The sequence below is a fragment of the Heloderma suspectum genome, chromosome 11, assembly GCF_057233095.1.
Source record: "Heloderma suspectum isolate Gila_16-S chromosome 11, 16-S_ref, whole genome shotgun sequence".
Lineage (NCBI taxonomy): Eukaryota > Metazoa > Chordata > Lepidosauria > Squamata > Helodermatidae > Heloderma > Heloderma suspectum.
In genome coordinates, this window is record NC_139468.1 from 33,064,095 (window position 1) to 33,090,514 (window position 26,420).

General features: G+C 46.9%; 1 protein-coding gene across 1 annotated transcript in view; it reads left to right on the forward strand.

The window, feature by feature from the left end:
* The window catches only part of ADAMTS17 (ADAM metallopeptidase with thrombospondin type 1 motif 17), a 269,363-nt gene extending 243,854 nt beyond the window's left edge, over positions 1–25,509 (forward strand). The window contains exons 21-24 of the mRNA XM_084816449.1: positions 1,725–1,929; positions 9,084–9,236; positions 23,579–23,756; positions 25,358–25,509. Coding sequence (XP_084672575.1) covers positions 1,725–1,929; positions 9,084–9,236; positions 23,579–23,756; positions 25,358–25,509 — 688 coding nt within the window. The remainder of the gene's footprint in view (positions 1–1,724; positions 1,930–9,083; positions 9,237–23,578; positions 23,757–25,357) is intronic.
* The last annotated feature ends 911 nt before the right edge of the window (positions 25,510–26,420 follow it).

The following is a 26,420-nucleotide window of genomic DNA, read 5'->3' on the forward strand; positions in this document are numbered from 1 at the left end:
AGCGTTGCCCTTATTTTCGCCATAGTCTACATAAATCTTTACGTAGACTACAGGGACCAAATAAGGAACGCGAATGGTGGCTCCCTATGGGGGCCGCCATTTGCGTACGCGTGTTTTTTTTTTCAAAGTCACCCGTGATAGACTACGTGACGATTAACGTAGCCTATCACGGCTGACTTTGCAGATCTAGCCGTGATAGGCTACGTTAATAGTTACGTAGCCTATCACAGGGGCTTTTTTTTTTTCTTTTGAAGTTCGCGGCCGGGGAGACGGGGCGCTTCTCCCCGGCCTGAATTTCGGCCGGGCGAGGCGGGAAGCCTCCCCCCCGGCCTGAATTTCGGGGGGAGCAGCGAAGCGCCTCCCCCCCACCGCGAAGCAAGCTGCGAGACCAGGTAAGTGACTTTCGTGCACCCCTACTGTTAGAGCAATACGACAGTGGAACCAATGACCTAGGGAGGCGGTGGGCTCTCCCACACTGGAGGCATTCACAATGAGGCTGGACACGGATGTGTCAGGGATGCTCTGACTTGGATTCCTGCACTGAGCAGGGGGTTGGACTCGATGGTCTTATAGGCCCCTTCTAACCCTACTCTTCTATAATTCTGTGATCTCATTGAGGTGTTTGAAATGTAAGTAGTTCCCATCACTGAATGTGTAGGGTGCCGTAGGTGAAGGGAAGCAAAGGCAAGGCTTGAGTTGAGAGGACATGCTATGCAGCTTTGGTCTGGGGTTGCACTTTCTGTTCTTAAGGGGAACTGGCCATGCCAAAAGTACTGTGAGAACCTGGACTTTGAACCCAACTTGCACGTGCTTTGGTACCAATTCATTTGGGCACAAGGCAGAAAGAGCTGCTGCTGCTGCTAACAACAACAACAACAACAACATACCCCAGCAGCACTTCTGTAACCTTGACCTGGAAGGAACACAGAGGTTGTATAGCTACCCACAACCATTTTTTTCCTGAGGGAATTCTAGTAATTGGAACCCTGGAACTCCCTACAACTACAAATTAGGCAGGCCCCAAGCCTTCTGGGTTTTTGGTGCCTGCTGAAAACCAGAATCCAACGGTCACTTCCACCCCTGCCGATTCTCTTCCACCCTTCCAATGGCATTGCACAAGCAGCCTCCCCCCCCCACTGCTTGTGCAATGGCACTTTAGTGCTTCCGCAGCAACCTGAAATAAGTGGAAACGCTCATTTCTGGAAGGAAGCAGGTCATTGGAGCTCTCATAAGGGAGTTTCCGCTTGTTTGGGGGGCTCCCCCTAGGAAGCACTAAATCTCCCATGCATAAGCGGTGGATCTGGCTTGCGCAAGACAGTCAGTGAGACCCACCACTTGCACAACAGAATCAGCAGGGCAGAAAAGAATCGGCGGGGGCATAAGCATCCCACTGGATACTGCCCATCTTTTCCAACAGGCACTCCCAGAATGCCTTGTTCTCTGTGTGAAGAGTCTGTACATTGCTTAGAAATGTCTTTAATATAAGTGATTCATAAATGTTGTTAGATAAATAAATAAATTTGCCTGTATTTATGATACCTATTTCTGTGCTTAAGAAAAAAATGCAATTTCAAAAAATTACAAGATTTGGGCATAAATTGGCTGGACATGACAACACATGTCTACCCCAGGGTGCGCATGAGGGCCAGTGATTCATGGTTGGTCATGTGTGAATATCTTGTGATTTCCTGTATTGAATCCTTTTTTCTCTGTTTCCTTAACAGGTGGGTGGCAGGGCAGTGGAGCCCTTGCTCTGCAACCTGCGCCAAAGGCATCCAGCATCGAGAAGTGGCATGCGTCTATCAGCTTCAGAATGGCACCTATGTCAACACCAGGGATCTATACTGCCTTGGCCCCAAGCCGACGCCAGTACAAAGCTGTGAAGGCCGAGATTGCCTCTCTATCTGGGAAGCATCGGAATGGTCCAAGGTAAGGCCGGCACGGTGGTAAGAAGAGGTCAGTTGGTATGACAGGAATTAACCAATAAAAAACCCAAAATGGAGACAAGTACAGACCAGCAAATCCTCCCTCATCTGATTCATTATTCATTAACCTCTTAAAAAAAAAAAGACCCAAGGGAACATCCCCTGGAAGTCTTAAAAGTAATAACTTTTCCAGACTAATTGAGAAGCACTGCACTTTTGGGGCACATTTGCTGGCCCAAAATAGGCCCTCAAAAAAAAGGTCCCCAAAGCCGAGCTCCAAATCCCAGGGATGGGGCAAGTCCATTGGTATTTCTAGAGCCAGCCCAAGTTGCTTTTCTGCCCTAGATATGCTCACCATATGATCCAAGACATATAATCCCAGGATTTCCTTCAGGCTATCCAGGGGCACATAGCTAGCACCATCCAGTTAATTTTTAAAAAGTCACTCCACAACAGGGAAAAATACTCTGGGTGTTCTGACTTGATTCACACTGCTGTTTTTCCAACACACAGTGACTTTCTGCATGTTGGAAAAACAACCAGAGGTATATGAGAGAACATTTCTTGTAAAGTGGCTCCAATGCATCCCCCAGTAATATGCTACCACAAATTGACCAAACCTTGCTTTTTAGCCTTGCTCTTCTCAAGGCTGTAGGCAATGGGATCCATGTTCCCTTTCACAAGAATAGATTTGAAGCAAAGCTCTGCCAACAAGTAGTTTCCTCAAAAGTCACCTCATGGAGAAATAGTTCTCTCAGTGGTCCCTTTTAACCACAGTGATCCCCACCATTATATCTGTATAATTTTTACAGTGTCGTTCATCTTTTTCAACTGATATGTTTAACAGGCATGGTTGGGAACCTGTCAAGAGTAGGGATGTCAGTCAGAGAATTCCGCCATGGATCTCAGTGAGGTCGAATGCCAGTGCATTCGGCCCCCCAAAATCCGTGGCGGAATGAAGCCCCCCACCCACCCCACCCCGCAAAATGGGCCCGGAACGGAGCACCTACCTGCTGCTGTCCGCGTTGCATTGTGAATGGCAGACACGGCCGCCATTCGCTTCTTCCATATAGCCGTGATAGGCTATGTAAATACCTACGTAGCCTATCACGGCTAACCCAGGGACGCCATTTGCGTCCCTGCGGAAGCCGTGATAGGCTACGTAACTATTTATGTAGCCTATGACGGCAAAAAAACAACAACAACAGCGAACGCAAATGGTGGCAGCTACGGCGGCCGCCATTTGCATTCCCTTTTTTTTGCCGTGTGATAGGCTACGTAAATATTTACGTAACCTATCACGGCAAAAAAAAAAGGGGAACGCAAATGGCAGCTGCCGTATCCGCCTCCATTTGTGTTCGCTGCTGTTGTTGTTTTTTGCCGTGATAGGCTACGTAAATATTTATGTAACCTATCACAGCAAAATACAGGGACGCAAATGGCGGCAGCTACGGCAGCCGCCATTTGCGTCCGTGCAGGCTGCCCAGCGGCCGGATGCCCGGCTGCGGGTGGCCCTGGCCGGCGGCTCCGTGGAATCTCCGCAGAGCGGAGCCGGCCAGAGAGAATTTCGGGGGGAGGGATGGAGCGCCTCCCCCGCACTGCGAATGTCACCCTTCGAAAAGGTAAGTGACTTTCGTACATCCCTAGTCAAGAGCCCACACCCCAGTAAAGGCCCACTGACAAGAGTCCCCTGGAGTTGCTCTTCCTTTTCACTGGCCTCTTGCTCTGACCCAGACAATGGTGGTGGTTGTGAGAAGGAGCAGGAGATGTCACGGTCTACTTGCTCACCGGCTCTCTGCCTGTCAAGCAAGCAAGTGGTAGCAATGATGAGAAAAAAGGATGAGGAGCAAAAGCAGCTGGTGACAATGGTGGTGATGAGGTATCGAGGGAGATTGCCCATCGAGAGTGTCTTGCCCAAGGGCCCTCAAAAAATTGTATCCCAGGTTTCAGGTGTTTTCTAGATCTTTTCACAACTCCATCCTTTGTGTGGAGAAGTGTCTGTGAATGGTTAGTACTCAAATTTATGGTTCTATTGTATGTATTCTGGCTCCTGACTAGATTTAATGGGCTTAGGCCTTGAGGGTTAGCCAATCCTTAACTTCTAATTTGAAGAGCATTCGCATCTTGTATTTGTTACATGAATATAAATCAAGTTACATATGGGATTCATCAGATGAAGGATCAGCTACACCATTTCTTCACAATATGTGACTTTTACATTATGTGAAAGTGAGAGATTGGTAATTGTCAACTGGTTGTTGGTTAATCATTCATTTTCTCAGATGACTTTTGTTAACCTCATTGTACATTGTTACTGAGAGGGAGGATAGTTTATTGTGCCATTTTAAATCTATTTTACACCATGAAGTTTACTTGATTGAAAAATAATTTTAAAAAATTATTAATAAAGAATTTAATAAAGAATTTCAACAGTGCCAGAAGAAATACCATATTATCATACTATCAGGAATTATTTTTTTTTGGGGGGGGGGTCTGGCTGCAAAGAAAAAAAAAGTTGAATGAAGTGTAAAATGAAATCTGGTTCCTGGTCAAAATATTGCATTCTTAAAGCTTAAGCCAAAGACTAAGTTTTAGTGTGGAGAAAAATAATACATTATTGTTTTAATGGAAAACTAAGGTGTGTGTTTTTTTAGATGATGCATTTAGGTGATACTTTTGATTTCCATAAATAAGCTTTCCCCAACCCGGTGCCTTCCAGATGGACTACAACTTATAGCATTCCTGACCTTGTTAGCCTTGTTAGCTGGGGCTGCTGGAAGTTGAAGTCGAAAACATCTGGTGGGCACCAGGTTGGGGAAGACTGCTATAAACAGGGAGCCATTGTAGGAAGAAAAATATCTGTGGATCAGTTACTGAATTGACATATGAAGAGGAATGCATGGATTGGGTTGAGCTTTAGGAACATAGGAAGCTGCCTTATACCGAGTCAGATGCTTGGTCCTTCTAGCCCAGAGGGTTAGTGTGTCAGGGTCGACACTGACTGGCAGCGGCTCTCCAGGTTTTCAGGCAGGAGTCTTTCCTCACCCCACCTGGAGAAGCTGAGGATTGAACTGGGACCCTTCTGCATGCAAGCTGTGTGCCTCTACCGCTGAGCTACAGCCCTCCCTTTACACAGTCATCACCCATGATTCCCTTTGTCTGCTTTTCAGAGCCTTTTCACTTCTGGTTGTGTTTCAGGGGAAGGGCCACAGTTCGGCCATAGAGCACATGCCCTTGCATTCTGGCAGTCCAGGTTGAATCCTTGGCCTCTCCCAGTAAAAGACTCCCATGTAGTAGCACTGAGAAAGACCTTGTCCTGGGACCTTCAGGAACTGTTGCCAATCAGAGTAGACAGTGCTGGACAAGAAGAAAAAATGGTCTGACTCAGCAAGGCAGCTAGGTGTGTTCAGGAACCAAATACTTTGGCCCAGCTGGTGCAATCTGTACAAATACTGGGAATTCACTAACATCTACTGCGTAAGCTTTTCCAAAGTTGGCTGGTTTTCCTGCAGAGCTGACTTGCTTGCTGGGGTACAACTCTGAGCTTGCACAGAGCTGCACATCCCTCAGGATCTCATCTCGGAAGATACCAGAGTTGGCTTCAGAGAGTGACGCGTTCAGGCATTTGCCCAGACTCGAAGGCCCAGCAAAGGGCCTGCTGTTCTAACAGTGCTACGATTCTTCCTTTGCACAGAGTACTCAAGAAGACCAAATGCAGTGCAAAAAAATCCCTGGTTTTCACGTCTCTTCCAAATTAAGGGGGTACACTGTGGGTGCTGTGCCCCAGGGCCCCCGAAATCCTGCAGCTAGCATTGCAGCATTACAAGTCACAAGCTTTCACAATCTGAAACTCGCGCCCCAGCATTGTCTGCCACATTGCAAGGCATCCCAGGGTACATCTCTTTGTGCACATGCAGCTTCCCCCCCAAAAGTTGAGTGTTGCTCCCAGCAGTTGCTGGGATTATTTGTGCAGTCTGGCTGGCTCTGATCTCCTGCTTCAGGGGAGGAGGCTGAAGCAGCCAGCAAGCCCTGCGAATCCTTTCCAGACCAGCATTTTTCCGCTCCTGCACAGCACCAAGTTACCCAGCTTCTCTTGTTTTGAAGATGGAGTCAGCCAGCCACTGATTTCAAGAAGCAGCTGTCGAGTTTCAGATCCTGACAACTAAAAGAATCCCTCCCAGTAGCCAGCAGAATTCCATTCTTGCTTTCGCTCTATAAAGATATTACTTTCCATAAGGGGTCATGCAATGAGCAGCAGTAAATTGAGTGGAAGGCTTCCGATATTATTTTTTTTAAGAAGTCATTTTGCAGTTGCTGTGAAGTATTTCAAAGCATGTCTGTTTGCTTGCCAGCTCATAAACACTTGTCATTCATGTCCTTAAGAGGGTCGGCAGGTCATGACTGCCTGGATTGTTTTTTGGGTTGTGTGTGTTTTTTTTAAGACCGTTAGACAAGCATGCTGAGATCTGCCCATTCATTGTAACATACATCAAGCTGAGGCTTGTTTCCATCCTGGACCCCCTAAATGGAGAAGCTTCTTGGAGCACATTCAAAAGATCTCGCAGAGTATCTCATATCTCCAACTATTTATTTGGTGTCAAGTCTCATCTGCACTGATCCCTTGAGGCGGTGCTCCAGAAGACGGTAGTGTTGAGCTGGTCGGTGGGGGTGGAGGCAGCACTTTCATAAGCATTTCCCTGAGTGTCAAAAGTCACCACAAGCCCTTGCCATTTTTCAGGGACAGATAAGAAAAGGGATGGAAGTGTTCACTTCTTCAAGAAGCACTGTCCTGAACAGGCTACATTTGCCCTCAGTGACCACATCACATTTCTGATGAGTTAAACATTACTCATGTCACCAGAAGCATTGTCCAAGAAGCATTGCTCAAGAATGTCCAAGAAGCATTGCCTTCACTCTAAATGAGCTTTATTTGTCATCAGTGATATCAGTATGTAAGTCAATCTGATTGGCTACCCAATGTTGTGACTCCAATGCATTCACAGCATGATCCCTGATAGGCTAGGAACACTGCATGAAGGAGAATTCCTAAGCAAGAAAAAAACTACACCAAGGTAACAGCAACAGATATGGGAGCAATTGCAGTGAAGAAGTTCAGAAATGAGTTAACATTCTCAATAGTCATGGGTTGGGGGGTATTTTAGTGTCCCCACCCATAGCTGTATTTTCAGCCTGAAAATCAAAACAAGAGAGTGTTTAGCACAGTCCTGTAAAAAAAAAATAACCTTGATGGATACATAGATGGATTTTTCTCCCACCTACAAATTGCTCCATAAAAGCATCAAACTTTTACAGTTGAAGTGGCAGATGAAGGAGGGATAGGAATGATTTGGGCTTCTGGTTTCACCTCACAATACTGCAAAAAGTGAGTGAAGGTTGTCACAGAGATGAGACTGATAAAGAGCCAGAGTCAATATACGTACATATATTCATCTCAGAGTCTATGGCTAAAGCCTTTTAGACATAGACTCTAAGATGTGAAGACAGAGGCAATATTGTTTCCCCGGCCGCATTTTACATTGTCTTGCACTAGGGGAGGTAAGGCACATTTACCAAGATCACCTCCCTTGCGTGGCCTTATAGTTAGAATTTGTTGTGCAGATTGTTTGTGTAAGAGGGCACCTTCACTTGAGCTTGCGCATGGATCACCAACAGGAGGAAGAATTTAACAGCATTTTTAGGGTGAAATCCTATCTGGATGCCCATCAGCCTCCAAGCTCTGAGGCTGACAGGCAACCTATGCAGAGCAGGAGGAGCGGAGGTGATCTTTGCCTCCCTACTCTGCGTTTTAGCTAGTCCGGCAAGTTTTCCTGGCTAGCTAGGGCTCTGCAGAAGGGGAGGGAAGGAGGCTGGGGAGAGCTGTGGATGGCTCGTATCCCCGCATCCCCAGTCCCCTCCCCGCCCACTGGCACACCCTCATTCCGTCCTCTCCGAGGGTGTTTTTGTGAGCACAGAGAGGCAGTCAGCACATTTCTCTCCATGCTGGCAGGGAGGGGGCAGGGACCTTGGACTCCTGGGTCTGAGGTTGGAGTGCTGTCTCTGACCTCAGATCCTGGAATCCTAACTAACTGTCTAGGAGCCATAGGGCTGCTCTCCCCAAAACTCAGTTTTTATTAATTTCAATGTATAATAGGTTCTTACAAGATAAATTAACAAAATAAAACTTAAAGTTCACATCATAGTATTTTAAACATTTATCTCCATTCTTCTTCCAATATCATACCCTATGCAACTAATTTAGAGTCCGCTCTGATGCCATAAGCATCTTCTATTGTACATTTAAAATGCAGGTTCAGTCTGAAAGGAATGTGTTGATAACAATGTATATTTCTTGCCTGTTAAGCCTCACTTCTTTTGAACTGAGCAGCATTGCACAGAATCCAAAGTCCATCTTATATCACACATCAATATGCGTTTCAATTTTCCAAAGATCATGCAGGACCCTTGCAAGGAACGTTTTGAAAAAGTTTTTACTGCTGAAACAGCTTCAAAAATCTCAAACATGTTGGCAGCAATCCATTTTTGTTCCGCTTTCTTCCAAGTCGCAGTCAACAACCGATAATCATGCCTGTTTAGGCTGACCATATTTCCTTGAGACAAAAACGGGATATTGGGATGACAAAAACGGGACAGAATTATGTAATGTCCCACCGGAGAGTTCCACTGTAATAAAAAAATAGCTAACAGCCTGTTGAACCGAAATATGAGTCTGAAAAGTCCGAATCAAACTGAACGTACGGCAGAAAGAATCTCTATGGTCGGAATGATGGTAGAAATAACAGTAAGACTCACTCTCCTGGCTCCCACACGCTGAATGGGGCTCGGCGACTGCCTCTTGAATTCCTCGCCACTGCAGACAAGCAAGGGGGCGGCGCCTGATCGTCGCTAGCTCAAGAAGCCTGGCCCTGACTGGATAAAGTAAACGGAACTTCCTCTTCCGTCACACTAGTAGTTTTACTGCACGCATTGATTAGCATAGAGCCTTATGATAAATGCGTTCAGTTTTTTACAAAAAATTAAAAACGGGACAAAATTGACATTTATATTAAAACGACGGGATGGTCGGGAAATATGAAAAAAAAACGGTACTGTCCCGTTTAAAACGGTGTGTGTGGTCAGCCTATGCCTGTTGTTTTGCAGTGCTCATCTGACTGCGGACGGGGAAAACAGAAGAGAACAGTCACATGCACCAACTCGCAAGGGAAGTGCGATGCAGCCACCAGGCCGAGAGATGAGGATGAGTGTGAGGATCACACAGGCTGTTACGAGTGGAAGACGGGGGACTGGTCCAAGGTAAGGCCGTGCTTTCCACACTGTTACCTCCCACGGTACTACATTTCCCAGAATTCCTTGAGAAGGAAAAAGCCTGTTGAAGGCAGTAGCGTGGATGGAAATGTGTTTTGATTGTGTCTTAGTGCTTTTTAAGTGTGTTTACATTGTTCGCTCCCTTTTTGGCAGGAGGACGAGACATTTCCAAGGAATATTCCATTCAAACTTGGTTTGCATCTTATCTTTCCATGCCTAATGGTCCAGAGAAACCGCATTCTCCTTAAAAAAAAAATACACATAATGCAATAAAAGCCACTGGGGTCCAGCAGCTTCACTTTGCTTTCCAGGAGCTAGAGTTGTGTTGTTACTGATCAACATCAAGGAAAAACTAAAGTCCAGCCAGGGTCAAATGTCTGATTTTGATCAGTGGACAGCAAAACTGTTGTGTTCTTAGGTAGCCAACAAAGGTGATCTTGAGTCAAAGTGAAAGGCCTTCCCTTCTCTCTCTCTCTCTCTCTCTCTCTCTCTCTCTCTCTCTCTCTCTCTACTAAGCCTATATTTAGGTCACGCCAAGAATTTCTATCACCAAATGTTTGGAGTATCAAACATTATATTATTCATAAACTGGAACATAGAACCAAGAAGGCCAGCCAATATAAACAGCCTCTGTGTATTAACAGGTGAAATAACATTTTTTGAGACTTACCAAAAAAAATCCCTCCCCTTTAGAGTATGAATTGACCATAGAGGCAATTTTTCAGAGTGGAGCATATGAAATAATTGCAATACTCCCCGGTTTTATCCCTGCAAATCATCATAATGCAGGGATTCAGAAAAGGAACATGAATGACAGCTACAGAACTGGAGCAAATAATGCTGGTGCAGCTGCTTCCATCTCTATGATACCAATTCACTGATTTATGGAGGGGGTAGTCTCTCTCTCTCTCTCTCTCTCTCTCTCACACACACACACGCACACACACACACGCAATACTTATCCAAAAGGCTTTGATCTCTCTCTTGTTGCTGAAGCCTTTGTCTTACCAAGTAAAGTACCAGAATGCTTTATCAGAGTCCACTGAGATACCTTCTCATGGCTTTCCTCCACCTCACTTTACCACAGAGGCATAAGTGACCATTGCTAGAGCTGAGTCTGAAAGAAAGGACTGCAATCCTCTTGCGAGGTGGACCTGCTAGAAAAAACGCTCCTGGCCAAAAAAGAAAAATGGTCCTGGCCACCATCTGCAAGGTACAAGATCCAGTGATGGATCTAGGACAGGGGCATTGAACATTTTTCAGCCCAAGGACCCAGTGCCATTTCGGAGAAGCTCTTGGGGCCTGCCTTCCAGTGATGGGTGGGGCCAAAGGCAAAAGAGGTGGGGCCAAAAATACAAAAAATAAACCCAATCCACCCTGGCATATTTTAGCTTAAAGCTCTCATTGTCAGTAACCAAGTCTTTGGAGAGGAGTTTCAACCTTTAAAATGGGGGGGGGGATGAACAAGAGGTGGGGAAATGATTGGTGGTTAGGGGAAAGGGAGTGGGACCAGGGGAGGGAGGGGTGGCCACCTGGAGAATCCTAGAGGGCCAGATTCCCATCCCATACTTACACTCTGAGCAAATCTATGCTGCAAGCTTCTTTCTGTTTAAGTACAGTTTACTGTCATGGCTTCCCTCAAAGAACGCTGGGAATTTTCACTTTGATGAGGATGCTGAGAATTCTGTTGGAGATACACCACCCTACCCCACCCCCCGGCAGAACTGCAGAATTCCCTGGGGAGAAGAAAAATGACAACTCAACCAGTTTAAATATGCCACGTAGATCCTCCTTCTGTTGCGCGTCTGTCAGCTATTACTACTTCCCTCTTATTAGGATTCAACTTCAATTAATTCACCTGGACTTCAGCATCTGCATCAAATGAAGGGGAAGGAAAGTACCAGGTGGTCAGCAGTATCCCTAGAAAAAGATTATCATGCAAAGCTGCAAACACAGCCTCAGTGCTAGATTTGGGTTCAAAACAACATTGACATGTATCCAGGAAACGCCAGGGTGGCTAATATTAATTCAGATAGATAGATAGATAGATAGATAGATAGATAGATAGATAGATAGATAGATTCAGCATCATTCACCTTGACAGTGTTCAAAGTGATTCATACTTAACAGCCACCCCATAAATTAAGTCAATATTATTATCATTCCCATTTTATAAAAAGAAAGAAAATGAAAAGCAGTATAGAAATCTTCTGAAATAAGTAATATTGCAGATGGGTGCTAAAGCTTAAAGATAGGGGCTTGCCTAAGGCCCACGTAGTGGGTTCATGGGAAAGACAAGATTTGAACCTGGGACTTGCATGTTGATAGCTCTGTCTCTTAGCAGCCCACTCTGCAACACTGCAACTACTTCGGGAAAACGTTCTTTTCTAGAAAATTGGAGAGCGGGGCGGAATCAGGATTTGAAAAACAGCATCAAGATATGAACTTAATTACTAAAGTAGGAGATATGCTAATTACATATCGAAGGCTGGCCTTTGGTGAGCAAGCTGCCCCCTTCCTCTTCCCCCTCCCTGGGTGCAGGCCTGGGAATCTGGCGGAATGCCCAAGTTCCATGCCCCTCCAGTCTTGATTCTTATTTTCCATGTCATGTCATGCACCTGACTGGCAGTGCCTCTCACTGTGGCACCCAGGGGACCCATCTCCGACTGGAATGCATTTTGAAGCATCAGCAAGAACTTGGCAAAAGAGAGAGCATTCAGCAGGCTCTTGCAGCTGCCAAGCCGTGTCATTTGTGATAAAGTACGTTTGAAAAATCGCCTCTAGCCACCTGCCCTCCCCTGACGTGGGGAGTTGCCAGTTTGCTTCTGTGTCCTTGTCTTAGCCTCCGAAATCCTGGCAGCAGGTACTTATCCCAGCAGGACGTGTGAAACATGGGGAAAGTCTCATTTCCTGTTAGAATAACCCTGCTTTTGTGCTGTCCCTCGAGATGTCTTGTATTTGGGATCAGCAGTCATCCATCATTGTTGGAGTAATGAGAGCCTTCTAATTGCAACTGAATTATTTTGGCAAGATCAGCACAAGCTGTATTGTATAAAATGAGGGACAGGAAAGAGAGACACATAAAGAAAAGCCAAGGTATGCAAGGTGGGCTATGTTAGAAACCATATTTCTATTAGTATATAATTTGCACTTCAGTTTAGTTAGCTTACTATTTCCACAGAGGACAAGTATGAGAGCTAACATAGCAATAGACTATGAAACAGGAAGATCCCATTAAAATTTCACCTGTTCCCCAAACTTGCTGTAGTCTTAAACAAGTCACTGTCCCTCAGTTTCAGCTTCACACATCTCCAATCTGGGAATTACAAGACAGTTTAGGGGAAGAGGAGATGACCAGGAAAAGGGAAGGAACACTTGGAAAGTTTTCGAGCACAGAAAGGGAGAGCTGCTTGGGTACAGGAATTGCTGGGCTGGCGAGCTTCATCCTGATTTGAAAAAAAGCCGCTGAATCCTCTGAGGCAGCTGCAGGCTTTCAGTACGAATGGAAAGCGTCAAGGGGGCACCTTCAGGGAAACCAAAGTGCTCCAGTTCAAGATGAGCCATTTTTTGTGCAAAAGACTTCTTCCAGCCCCCTGTCAACAAAATACAGGCAATTTTGTGATGTTGAATCCTTCCCATCTTACATATTGGTTTGTGTTTGGACAAACTCTAAAAGACTCTGCAAAAAGAATTTGGGGACATTTTCTATACTAGATGCAGCCACATAGACGGACGTTTAGAACATGTGATTTCTCTGCCCATGCCAGAGAGGTTGTGCAGATTGAATCCTCTCAGATGCACAAGTTCTCTTCATTCTTCTCCACACACAGATGTTGCACGTACAGATGTCACCTGTAGAAGCATCTGGTGATTCAACACATGGGTTTGCATTCCTTCCTGCAGCTCTTTTCAAGATTTATGTTTGCCCCAAGGAAGGAAGGAAGGAAGGAAGGAAGGAGATAAGTTTTCCAGAGCACCTTAAGGGATTAGCGAGCATCAGCCCGTCTTCACACATTTGCTGATGCCTGGTTAGTACAGGAATCACATCAGCATCACTTCTGGGGGATGTTGTTCTGCACAGAGTGGTTCCATGGGTACATGTTACTAGTCAGCTGCAGTTTTTCTGTAACTTTTGAAGGGTGTTGGTCTGTCAGCAGTGCTTAAAAGTATGACTGTGTCATGACCTATCGTTTTTGTAAGACAGTGTGGTGTAGTGGTTAGAGTGTTGGACTGGGACTTAGGAGACCTGGATTGTATTCTCCACTTGGCCATGAACGTCACTGGGTGACTTTGGCCCAGTCACTGAGTCTCAGCCTAACCTATCTCACAGGGTTGTTACGAAGATAAAATGCAGAGGAGGAGCATCATATAAGCTGCCTGAGGTTCCTTGCAAGAAAAAAAAAAGTGGGATATAAAAATTGTTGTTGTGAATATTAATATGATGATGAAGACCTTTTCCTTTGTCGCCCATCAGTTGTGGAATGACCTGCTGGTTGAAATGCGCCTGCTGACCTCTTTGAAGGTTTAAGCAGGAATTAAAGACTCTGTGATTCCAGCAGGCCGTCCCTTTTGAGGACTCTTGGGGTTTTTGTGTTTTTTTTGCAGACTCTTGTATACTGTTTTTAGGCTAGATTGTTTTTATTGTTGGTTTTTTGTTAAATTGTTTCTAACTTTGTATGCTGCCTAGAGTATTTTGTATATAGGTGGCTTATAAATTGAAATAATAATAATAACAACAACAACAACAACAGTAATACAGTCCACCAATTTCAACAGGGAAGTTAAGTATCTCCAGTTGATTGGGTTCTTAAGATTTGTCTTTGTGGTCTCTGTGCAATGGGTCCTGCGGCTGCACAGAGCACTATGCAGAACCCATATGTGTGAACGCACAGAGGATTGCTCAAAGAACCTCCTTTTACAGGTAAGCAACCTGTTCATTGTTGACTTTGGCTTGAAAGCACACATATTAAATGTACCCCAGAAAGCTGCTGGGTAGCTTTCCATCACTACAGTAAAGACCCATTCAGACCACAGGCCTCTCCACAAATTTGCAAATGGCAAATGTTTTCTAAAGACGAATATTTTCAATTGACTTGCCATTTAACTTTGCAAAGAGTGCATATGCTTTCAAAATTAGCAAAATTATTATTGTAAGTATTAATTACAGTAATAATAGTAGTCGTAAGTGATGGTGTTTTATTGTTCAACTAGTTTGCAAAATTATTGTCTGATGACATGGGATAGAAATAAATAAATAAATAAATAAATAAATAGCAAACACTTTATATCACTTTTGTCCACAGAATTCTAGTCCCTCCTCCCCCTTCCCTCTCTTCCTGTTTTGGCATGTACTGTATTTCCATGAAGCTCATGAATTTTATGTACTCTGTGAAAATGATGAAGTCACATTTAATTACATGCAGAGATGCATTTGAAATGCTCCATCTTGTTCCCAATATCATCCAGACTTAAAGTACAGCTAGGAGGCAGTTGGAAAAGTTTGGTAGGTACGCCACTGCAAGCACCCTGCAATACTTGTTAGATCAGTCAACAGGGGGGGAAAAAATCCCTGTAATTTATTTCTTTTCCTAATGTTGAGCTAGGCTCCTTGAATTGAGAAGGCCTTTTTTCTCCTGATTGGAATTAAATCATCTGCTTGACATAAAAACTCCACATGAAAGATGGTTTCTAACAAGACTAGATATGTTCTCACTATAGCCTTGGTGTTTGTTTTTAATTCTTGGTTCTTTCCTCTTTTTTCTGTCTTTTTTTAGTTGTAAAAAAATGTGAAATAGCTTAAAATGTGCTGTGGGCTAATTAGATCTTATCAGTTGAAGGCAAAGCTCTCATTCCAGTACTTCTAAATTAATGATGCTAGAAGTGGCAGTTTGACCTGAAGTTTATTAAAATGTGTATCATGTACTGCTTAATGCTGGAAACTTTAGCCCTTGTTAATTGCTTGGGAATGCAGGGCATTGATTTTGCAATTCATCCTCACAAAATCAAATAAATCCAAAATTTTACGTGGTACAGCACCATTCTGGTGGCACAGCTAAGGGCATCTCTACACAGCCTAAAATCCTGCATTTAAAACAGGGCTTTCTGCTTCCGTTTTAAATGCAGGATCACAACTGACTCCCTTTACACGCGCTTCCTTTCCCCCCTTCTTCTCCCTATATCTGAGTCTTCCATTCTCTTTCATTGATCTCGCTCCCCTTCTTGCCGCTTTTCCTCTTTTCACGGAGGAAACTAAAGCGGAACTCAACAGGGTAATTTAATAGCTCATTTTCTGCAATCTATTTAAAAACGGAACAAAGGGCATCTAGTTCAGGAGGCCCTGGAGGGTCACGGCATCATGTAAAGAGCACACAAACTTCCCTGAGGGAGCAATTTCAGTCGCAAGATAAAAGCTCCGTGTGAAGGAGCCCTAAATGGTACAGTGACATTCTGTAAGAGAGTGCTTTATTTGAAATGTACCTATTGTTACTTTACTTTTCTTTCAGTTTGTACATAAAGTGGAAACCAGGGCTAAAATACTGTCCGCCATCTTTTATTAGCTCTTAATATAAGAACAGTAGTTCTTATACTGGCTAATGTATAAACTAATGCTTCTACGGACCAATGCTCAATATACCTGGTGGTGATGATCAGAAGGTGGTGCAGAGGAGCAGGGTGATGGGATAGTTAGCTGAGAACGGACAGAGGAGGAGCAGCCACACAGCTGCATGCTAACATACTAGCTTTCTATGTGCAGGGAGTTTCTGAGGAGGAGCATTCGAGCATGCACTCCTGCACTTGCAGGCTCAAGGTACATCCCAGGAACAAGTTTAGCATATAATGAGCTGAATACCTAGACCAGGATATCAACATTATCTTCCACTGAAATCAGCAAGATTTGGGCTGCCTTTACACTAAAGAAAAAACATGCAGTCCTCCCATCCTGAAGCCTTTCCACATTTACTGCGGGCTCCCAGACAGCACCCATGTGATTGCTGAGAGGGGACGCATTTAATTTTCAAGGTTCTATAGGACTCAGTGAAACAGCACCGTCTAGTGGCTGTTTTAACCATATAACATTCCAAGTTTAAAAGATAGTTCATTAGTTCCGGATCTTTTTGAGATGAAATAACCAGGAAATACCCCTGGATGTGCCCTGGAGATTGGCGACATCATGAAAAGGACCCGCAAACTTCCATGAGTGAGCAATCTCAATAACAGGATAAAAGCTCTGTGTGAAGGAGCCCTTGCCTCCCAGTGAATGCATTTTTTAACATTTCTGGTGCAAAATGCAGCATTATCCACTAGGGAGGGCGGAGAATTTCTCCCCGAAACTTCGGGGGGCCGAGCGCCAACGTGTTCGGCCCCCTGAACAAGTTTCGGGGAGAAATCCTCCGCACCGCCCCCTGCCCCCCCCCCCCGGGACGGGACTTACCTTCCCTGAATGTCCCTCCCGGCGGCGGGTCCGGCTGGCGGTTCGTCCGGTGTTCGAGCGGGGCGGGAGCGGCAGCCGGCCTTTCGACCGGCTGCCGCCCCCGCCATTGCAATGAAAGAAAAAAAAAACACGTCCCCTGATAGGCTACGTGACGATTCACGTAGCCTATCACGGCAAGATTTGCAAAGTCAGCCGTGATAGGCTACGTGAATCGTCACGTAGCCTATCACGGGTGACTTTAAAAAAAAAAAAAAAAAAAGCGCGTACGCGAATGGCGGCCCCCATAGGGAGCCGCCATTCCCCTTCCTTATTTGGTCGCTGTAGTCTATGTCAATGTTTACGTAGACTACGGCGAAAATAAGGGCAACGCAAATAGCGTTGCCCTTATTTTCGCCGTAGTCTACGTAAACATTTACGTAGACTACAGCAACTAAATAAGGAACGCAAATGGTGGCTCCCTATGGGGGCCGCCATTCGCGTACGCGCTTTTTTTTTGTTTTTTTTTTAAGTTACCCATGATAGGCTACGTGACGATTCACGTAGCCTATCACAGCTGACTTTCCAGATCTAGCCGTGATAGGCTACGTGAATCGTCACGTAGCCTATCAGGGGACGTTGTTGTTGTTGTTGTTTTACTTTCGTGTTCGCGGCCGGGCGAGGCGGGAAGCCTCCCCCCCGGCCTGAATTTCGGCCGGGCGAGGCGGGAAGCCTCCCCCCCCGGCCTGAACTTCGCGGGGGGAGCAGCGAAGCGCTCCCCCCCACCGCGAACAAGCTGCGAGAAAAGGTAAGTGACTTTCGTCCACCCCTAATTATCCACATTTAAATTTCCCCAATTCTCTTAGCACCCTTGTTGTTCTAAAGTACCATGCCATCTGTGCAACAATCCCCTATTTGTACACTTTTCTGTATCTATTCCTATTTCCTGGAGAGGTGATTTTTTTCCTTCTCTCCCTAAAATAAGCCAGATGTCCCTCTAGTTGCCAAACCCAGGCAATTCAAGATAGATGTTAAAGTCTGTCTTCCTGGCATTGAAAAGACTAATTGCATAGCCTAGGTGATGATCTTGGTTTCCCAGGAGAAGCAATCAAACTAAGCTCAAGGACAGGAAAGAAAGAAAAAAACACTTGGTGGTTCTTTGTGTGTTAAGAAGCGGAGCTGGCAAAAGCTGTGGAAATAAAACACTTGATGCTTTGCCCTCTTTATGGGTTAACAGATGCAGAAACACAAATGTACAGGCACATGCAAAGGCAGGTAAGCACGGACAACTCAGAGGCCCAAAATACTTATTTATTTGATTTATATCCCACCCCTCCTCACAAGGAGCTCAGTTATCCAAGCAAGCAAACATCAGTTTTGTTTCTACAGCATATCTGTAAGTGTGGCAAAGTTTTGCCAGCAGGGAAAGAGAAGTACTAGCCAAGAACCAAAGAAGTTCGTATCCTACATTTGACATAGTTGTCTGGTGTTGGGCATAACTGTGCATGACTGTTTCACTGACTGCAAACTGGGATACGTTTTATTTTGGGGGGGGTTGCGTACTTCGTGGCAGGATTGCATGAATGTGCGTTAATGTTTGTCAAGGCCTTTTGAAACTGGAAATTGTTACGAGAAGGTTGAGCGTTGTTGAGCACCGAGTTTCTCTGCTTATGTTGAAAGGACCACCCAGAAAGTTTTCTATGCATCTTGCCCCAAGTGTGAGGATATGGTTATATTTCGTAATGTTAAGCTTCTAACCTGCAGATCAGGAAATGGAGTATACAGACTATGGAGAGATTAAAAAAACAGCAACAGTGGGGTGCATACACATATCATGGACTTGGAACAAAACTGGGGAAGAGAAATCCCACAACAGTGGATATGTAAAGCCACAAGTCAACGTAGCAAAATAGAGAGTTAACAGCCCAACTGTATGCAACTGCACTGGGTGGGCTGAAGCCAACGTGATAGCAGCCTTGTAGGGGGCTTCACACTTCTCTGGTGGTGACAAGGAGACAACAGAGCCCCTTTTCCAGTTTGTGGAAAGAAACATAGCAGGTTGGATCCAGTTTTAAGTGTAAGCAACTGGCTGGTGGGAGTGAACTTCCCTGCCCCCTTCTTCCCACAGCAGCGCCTCTAGCCCCCTGACAACACTACAGAGTCAGGAGACCCTGCTGAAAGGCATCAACTGTGGGAGGGATTCAGTGGTGTAGTGGAGGCAGGGCTCGCAGAGACACAGCCCCAGCACTTTTCCATTAGCAAGGACTCTGATGTCACCTGCCACCCCCCTCGGAATTCCCTGTTCCCTCTGAGCTTAGCTGCAATCCTCACTGTAGCTGTAGGGGGAATGGATTTTCCAAGCAACAGTATATTGTTGGAATGCAAAGTATTTGGGGTGAGTTGGTCTGGAATGGGCAATTAAGACCTACTCACTTACCAAAGATGTGCTCCTGGTGGAGATGAAAACTCCTAGAAGTGGTTTGTTGATATGGATCGACACAGCGGCCTGAAATTTTTGGACTGCCCTTGGAGACTGTCACAATGAGCTCCTGCATTTCCAAATTTACCACTACACCAGTGTGTGTTTGTGTGTGTGTGTGTGTGTGTGTGTAGTTCAATCCAGCTGGTGTGTGTGTGGATGTTTCTGTTGGAGGGGGAGGGGGGAGACATAATGAAGGAGCTTAGGGAAGGCTAATGGGTAATGTTAGGGCACTAAGGGAATGTGCAAAGGGGCTGTTTAAATGAGAGGGGATCTGTCCATGAGGGCTGAGTTGAGAGGGTGAAGCTTCTATAGAGTGTCATATTTTGAAAACCTAAAATGTTTGTGTTTGAGTGAGTGGGTCGGTGGGTGGGTGAGTGGGTGGGTGAAAAAGATTTCAACACCCCTGCATTTTTTCCTCGGGTATCCAGTTGGAATACCCCTGCCTTACTCTCAGCTGCACTGTTTTTGGATCCAAGTTGGGTTGTATAATCTTAGAAGGGGCGTGGCTGTGACTGTCACGAAGAGACCCTGCACCTCTGAATTTGCCACTACGCTACTGGAAGGATTCCCCAAAATCAGGCGGGAGATCTTCCGCGAGCAGAGCCCCTCGCCTCGTGGAAGGCAGATCCTGGATTTAACCCAACAGGGGGAGGAGGCATTATAAGATTAGAAAGAACATGGAAGAGAGAAAACCTTTCCCATGTTTCTAGGGGTGGACGAAAGTCACTTACCTGTCCTCGAAGGACGTTCGCAGTGGGGGGGAGGTGCTTCGCTGGTCCCCCTGCGAAGTTCAGGCCGGGGGGGGGAGGCTTCCCGCCTCGCCCCGGCCAAAATTCAGGCCGGGGGGGAGGCTTCCCGCCTCGCCCGGCCGAAATTCAGGCCGGGGAGGAGGCTTCCCGCCTCGCCCGGCCACGAACGCGAAAGTTAAAAAAAAAAAAAAAAAGCCCCCTGATAGGCTACGTGACGATTCACGTAGCCTATCACGGCTAGATCTGCAAAGTCAGCCGTGATAGGCTACGTCAATCGTCACGTAGCCTATCACGGGTGACTTTAAAAAAAAAAAGCGCGTACGCGAATGGCGGCCCCCATAGGGAGCCGCCATTCGCGTTCCTTATTTAGTCGCTGTAGTCTACGTAAATGTTAACGTAGACTACGGCGAAAATAAGGGCAACGCAAATGGTCTTCCCAGTCCATTCCCCCCACCCCCGCCGCCACCCAAAGCTGGACTGGGACCTCTTTCTGTTGTCATCTTCTTCTGTCTGTGGTGTGTGTGAGCCCTGGCCCTGCTGTTATTGGGAATGGAAGACTTCCTAATGGTTAGGGTCAGCCTGCAGAAACCCTTTTCAAGGGAAACGCTGAGAACGTTATGATTTGAGCATCAATTGCATCTTTAGGAAAATGGGTCCATCGAGCCCAGTATTGTCGACACAGACTGGCAGCGCCTCTCCAGGGTTTCAGGCAGGAATTTTTCCAGCCCTACCTGGAGATGCCAGGAATTGAACCTGGGACCTTTGGCAGGCAAAGCATTTGCTCTGCCACTAAGGCCAGCTGCTCATTCCATCAGGAATTTTCCAAGATGAAAAGGGGACCTAAATATATATGGTATCTTCCCCAAAGTTATCTCCAATGTCTTCATTTAAAAAAAAAAAAATCAACCTTTTTTGTGTGTGGCATGAGCTAAAGTTGGAATCATGCCAAGGTCTCACAAATCCGTAATCTCTTCATTTGAAGATACAAATCTCTTTTAGCAACTCCAGCTGGAACTAGGGGTGGACGAAAGTCACTTACCTTTTCTCGCAGCTTGTTCGCGGTGGGGGGGAGCGCTTCGCTGCTCCTCCCGCGAAGTTCAGGCCGGGGGGGGGAGGCTTCCCGCCTCGCCCGGCCGAAATTCAGGCCGGGGAGGAGGCTTCCCGCCTCGCCCGGCCGCGAACACGAAAGTAAAAAAAAAAAAAACGTCCCCTGATAGGCTACGTGACGATTCACGTAGCCTATCACGGCTAGATCTGGAAAGTCAGCCGTGATAGGCTACGTGAATCGTCACGTAGCCTATCACGGGTAACTTTAAAAAAAAAAACGCGTACGTGAATGGCGGCCCCCATAGGGAGCCGCCATTTGCGTTCCTTATTTAGTTGCTGTAGTCTACGTAAATGTTTACGTAGACTATGGCGAAAATAAGGGCAACGCTATTTGCGTTGCCCCTATTTTCGCCGTAGTCTACGTAAACATTGACATAGACTACAGCGACCAAATAAGGAAGGGGAATGGCGGCTCCCTATGGGGGCCGCCATTCGCATACGCGCTTTTTTTTTTTTAAAGTCACCCGTGATAGGCTACGTGACGATTCACGTAGCCTATCACGGCTGACTTTGCAAATCTTGCCGTGATAGGCTACGTGAATCATCACGTAGCCTATCAGGGGACGTGTTTTTTTTTTTCTTTCATTGCAATGGCGGGGGCGGCAGCCGGTCGAAAGACCGGCTGCCGCTCCCGCCCCGCTCGAACACCGGACGAACCGCCAGCCGGACCCGCCGCCGGGAGGGACATTCAGGGAAGGTAAGTCCCGTCCCGGGGGGGGGCGGGGTGCGGGGGGGGTGCGGAGGATTTCTCCCCGAAACTTGTTCGGGGGGCCAAACACGTTGGCGCTCGGCCCCCCGAAGTTTCGGGGAGAAATTCTCCGCCATCCCTAGCTGGAACACTGCACTCCACTGGTTGGACTTGTGTCATTAAAAGTGAGACGCCTGCTAGCTGAAAAATGTTGATCAGACAAACAAGACAGGAAACCATCCAGTTTGTTTTTACGGCAACAAGGGAAATGCATACGCAGGTCTAGCTTCCTTGAAAGTGAAAGCAAAACCAACTACTCCTATACATTCTGAGGTGTCTCCAAAAATAGTTTGTACTCAGAACTGTGAGCATCCTGTTATTTATTAAAAACAAAAATAAATCAAAATTCTGCATCCAGAATTTCCGAATTTGGGGACCCATAGAAATCATATGCAAATTTTTAAACATTGCAAATGTCTGCTGGTTTTGCATAACTTACTCTGTTTCTGCTACTTACGCGGAAGAGCGAGGGCACTTAAGAGTGGTAACACTGCGACCATTGGAAATGCTAGTAAGCTGAGTTGGGCTGAGCCCCTCCTTCCCTCTCACAGAGGCCAGCGGCACCAACTGGCTTGTGAGGAAGAGAAGGGATGCAAGGATATTTCTTGGAGGCCCACCTGTGCCGGTGGGGGGCGGGAGGGTTCATCTTGTAACTAAGAAGTAGGGCCTCCATAGTTGGCTTTTTTCCTCCTCCCTCCCAAACCCTTTTCCTTTTGTGCCATGTTGTTTAGATGGTAAGCCAGAGGGCAGGGCTGGGCAGGGACTGTCTCATTCCTAATCTTTCTAAGCTGCTCTTGGAGCCCTTTTCAGCTGCAAAAGGAAAGCCCAGGCAGAGCAAAGCTGAGCCAGCTCAGTCCCCTTCGCTTCCCCATTGGAGCAGCGAAGGGCTTGGCTTCACCCACCTGGCCTGCATCCTCCCCAGTGGGGGAAGGAGCAGGGCAGTCGAAGCTGCCTCGGCTGGGGTAGCTTCACCGCCCACCGGCCTTCCCTGACCAGGAAAGCCAGTGTGTAGCGAAGTCTGGTTGGGCCAAAGTGACAGAGGCGGTATAGGACCAAATGGCAGTGGCAGTATGGCCACACCCACCGGTATAATTCAGCCGGTGGAGGGCTTGGTGGCCACCCCAATTAAGTTTCCCACCACTGACTTATGTGCAGTGGCAGCTCCAGGTTTTTGAGGTCTCTTGGCCAAGTCGTCCTCAGTGGCCCCCCTCCCTCAACAAGTCTCCCTTCTCGCCACCACTGACGCCAGCTGCTTTTGCTCCTCCTCCTCTTTCCCACCATGGCTACCACTTGCTTGCTTGACAGGCAGAGAGCCAGGGGGCCAGTAGGCCAGGGCCTCTCCTGCTCCTCCTCCTCACCACCACCGTTGTCTGGGCCAGAGTGAGAGGCAGGGGAGCATGCAGGTTGCCATGGTGAAGAAGAGGAGCAACTCCAGAGGGCTCTTGTCAGTGGGCCCCTGCTGAGGTGTGGGCCCTCGGCAGGCGCCCAGCCACACCTGCCCTTGACGCAGGCCCTGCTTATGTGGAAGCTGGCACCCCGTATATTTTTCTTCTCTACTGGAAAAAAACAGATTGCATGAGCTGATGTGTATGTGAAAGAGAAACAATCCTTATAATCATATCCTTCTTGGGATCCCTTGCCAAGGCACAAGTACACACGGTAGAAGGTGTGATAAAATGGCCGTGTGTATGAGCTCTCTTTGCTGTATCACCAAGTCATCATTGATTGGTGAGACATTTTGTCACACACACACACACACACACACACACACACCGCCCTGCCCAGGGCCTCAGCACCTACTACGGATGATTCACCGAGGTATCTTCTCTTCTCCAGTGCTCCTCAACGTGTGGCAAAGGCCTTCAGTCTCGAGTGGTACAGTGCATGCATAAGGTCACGGGCCGCCATGGCAACGAGTGTCCGGTCCTCTCCAAGCCTGCAGCCTACCGACAGTGTCACCAGGAGGCCTGTAACGAGAAGATCAATGTCAACACCATTACCTCTCCAAGGCTCGGTGAGTATGGCTTTGCTGGGCTTTGAACTCTGAGGGCTTATTTGTCAGCCCTAAGAAGCAAACTCTGAAGCCACGCGACCTTACTCTGGTGGATTTAGTGCAGGGGTGGGCAATCTTTTTTTCTGTTGAGGGTCATGTACCCTCATGGGTAACCTGTCAGGGGCCAAAGCCAGCCGTGGCTAGGGCCAAAAATCAGTGGGTCACACCTTTTCTTTTTCTGCCACCCCCTTTTCGCTCTCCCCCGCTTCCTTGTCATGCAGCAGGCTGCCAGGGAAGGCACGGATCGCTCTTACTAGAGGTCTGAACTGATTGCATGCAGAGTGCTTTTGAAATTAGTCTGAGGCCCACATGATATTATTCTGAGGGCTGCAGGATGCCCACCCTTGCTTTTCTGTGTACGCACAGAGAGTCAAAACAGATGTGACATAGCAGATCTGTATATTTTTTTTACCCAGGAGGGCTAATAGTGGCTTTGGGGTAGTTGCAATTTTGACTGGGAAAACTGCATGGGGAAAGGGGTTCAACACCCTCCATCCTCCCCGCACTGCTCTGATCAAAATTGGGGCCCTACCCACCCGGACTTTAAATTAAAAGAGCAGGCAACACCATCCTGGCCTCTTACGTGATGTCACATTTGGCCCAGAGACTTGTTTAAATTCACAAATGCGCTTAACATGTCCAGGTGAGTTTATTTCTTCTAAAAAACAGCTGGGGGGTGGAATCAGGATTGGGACTACGCACCCAGGGAGAGGGCAATGAACCCTTTCCTCCCACCCACTGCAGGATTACTGAGATAATGTGTGTGAAGCGGTTTGAACACTCGGGAAAAGCACTGCTCTGGGAGAGCCTATACCAGGGGTGCAGAACCTCAGGTTTGGGAGCCAACTCTGGTCCTCCAGGGGTTTCAGTCTGGCCCTTGGGCGGTCGCCAGAAAGCCATGAGCCTCCCCCCCCCCCCCAGCCACCAATAGTTTCCTGGCTTTTGTGCAGTTTTTCCCCCATTCTAAAAGGTTGACATGACTAGCAGAAGGCTTTGTGACTGGCAGGAAGAGCTTTAAGCTAAAATACGATGGCATGTCTGGTCCTGCCCTCTTTTGCCTTTGGCCACGCCCACCGCTGGAATGTGCCCGCCCGCAAGAGCTTCTCTGGAATTTCAGCCCTTGGGATGAAAGAGGTGCTGCACCCCTGGCCGACGCCCTCACTGGCAAAGCACATCGCTTGTACGCAGGTCTCGGGTTCCACCCCCAGCGTTTCCAGTTTGGTAGGAGAACTGGGGAAAGACCGGAGCACTGCTGACAGTCGAATGTCGACAGCATCAGGCTGGTCTTGCTCTGCGCAAGGCAGCTTTCTGGACTCACAACTGAAACGCCGCGGAGGGTGGTGGCGGCAACGTCAGCAGGGCGGTGGATCCACTCTGGGTTTCAGTCAGAACTCTAAAGGAGCTCTCCAAAGTGCTGACATGGGCGCCACCAGCCTGCACTCTGCTGCAAAGCGTTATGCACAGTTTCCCCTGCAATCATGGTGCTACTTCCTAAGAAAAGCTTTTCTAACTCCTTTTCCCAATATGCTTCCCTCCTCTTCCTTTTCAATATACCTTAACAGCTGCTCTGACATACAAGTGTACTGGAGACCAGTGGACAGTGTACTGCCGGGTGATTCGGGAGAAAAACCTCTGTCAGGACATGAGGTGGTACCAGCGCTGTTGCCAGACCTGCAGAGACTTCTACGCAAGCAAGATGCAGCAGAAGAGTTAATGAAACCTGCCTTGGCTCCCTGGGGTATTACAGCTCATATGTACTTCCCCATACCGTGTATCGTTAACTTATGGAACTCGCTGCCACGAGACGGGGCCATAGCCACTTAGCTTAGACTAGACAAGTTCATGGGGGATAGGGTCTATCAGTGGCTAATAGCCATGACAGCAAAATAGAACCTCCACAGGCAGAGGCAGTCTACTTCTGAATGGCAGTTGCTGGTGACTAACAACGGGGTGGCCATGACCCCGGGCACCAGGGGCACCTGGCCGGCCACTATTAGAAACACAGTGCTTGACTAGATGGACCTTGGCCTGCTCTAGCCAACTCAGTTATGGTTTGTACGCTGCAAACGCAAGGGTCTGCTTACCAGATCTCCAGCAAGTTGCTTGAACGTGGTGGGTTCCAACGCTTACCTAATAAGACTTGAAACTCCTTTTGCAGACTGGATGAACCAAAGCAATCCACCAGAGGAAAAGAAAAGAAGAATTCATCTTGAAGCCAATCATGTAGAATTTTATGATGTTTTGACATTGCTACATTTTTTCAGTAATATATAGATTATTTCCAGCCACTGGATGGCTTGCTACCATTTTTTTTTCTATTTTTTTTTTAAAGGAAAAGATTTGAAAAGCGATTAAATTGACTAAAGTTACGTGTACCTCAGCAGGGTAAGCCTCTGGCAAATAACTCAGTGTAGATAGAGACATTACTTAATGCTTCAGCCTTGGCTTCTAGGTTCTATTCCCAGCCCTAAAGCATGGGTGGAGCTTGAAAGGGAGAGCCATTAATGAAATGCTTAATTTAAAAAAGAGGCTTTGCTAGAAAAGCTCCTGAAAGCCAAACAGCAGTGGATGAACACTTCTGAAATCTCTGTAGAAAGTCCACTCTGGCTGCTGCCAACATTCCAC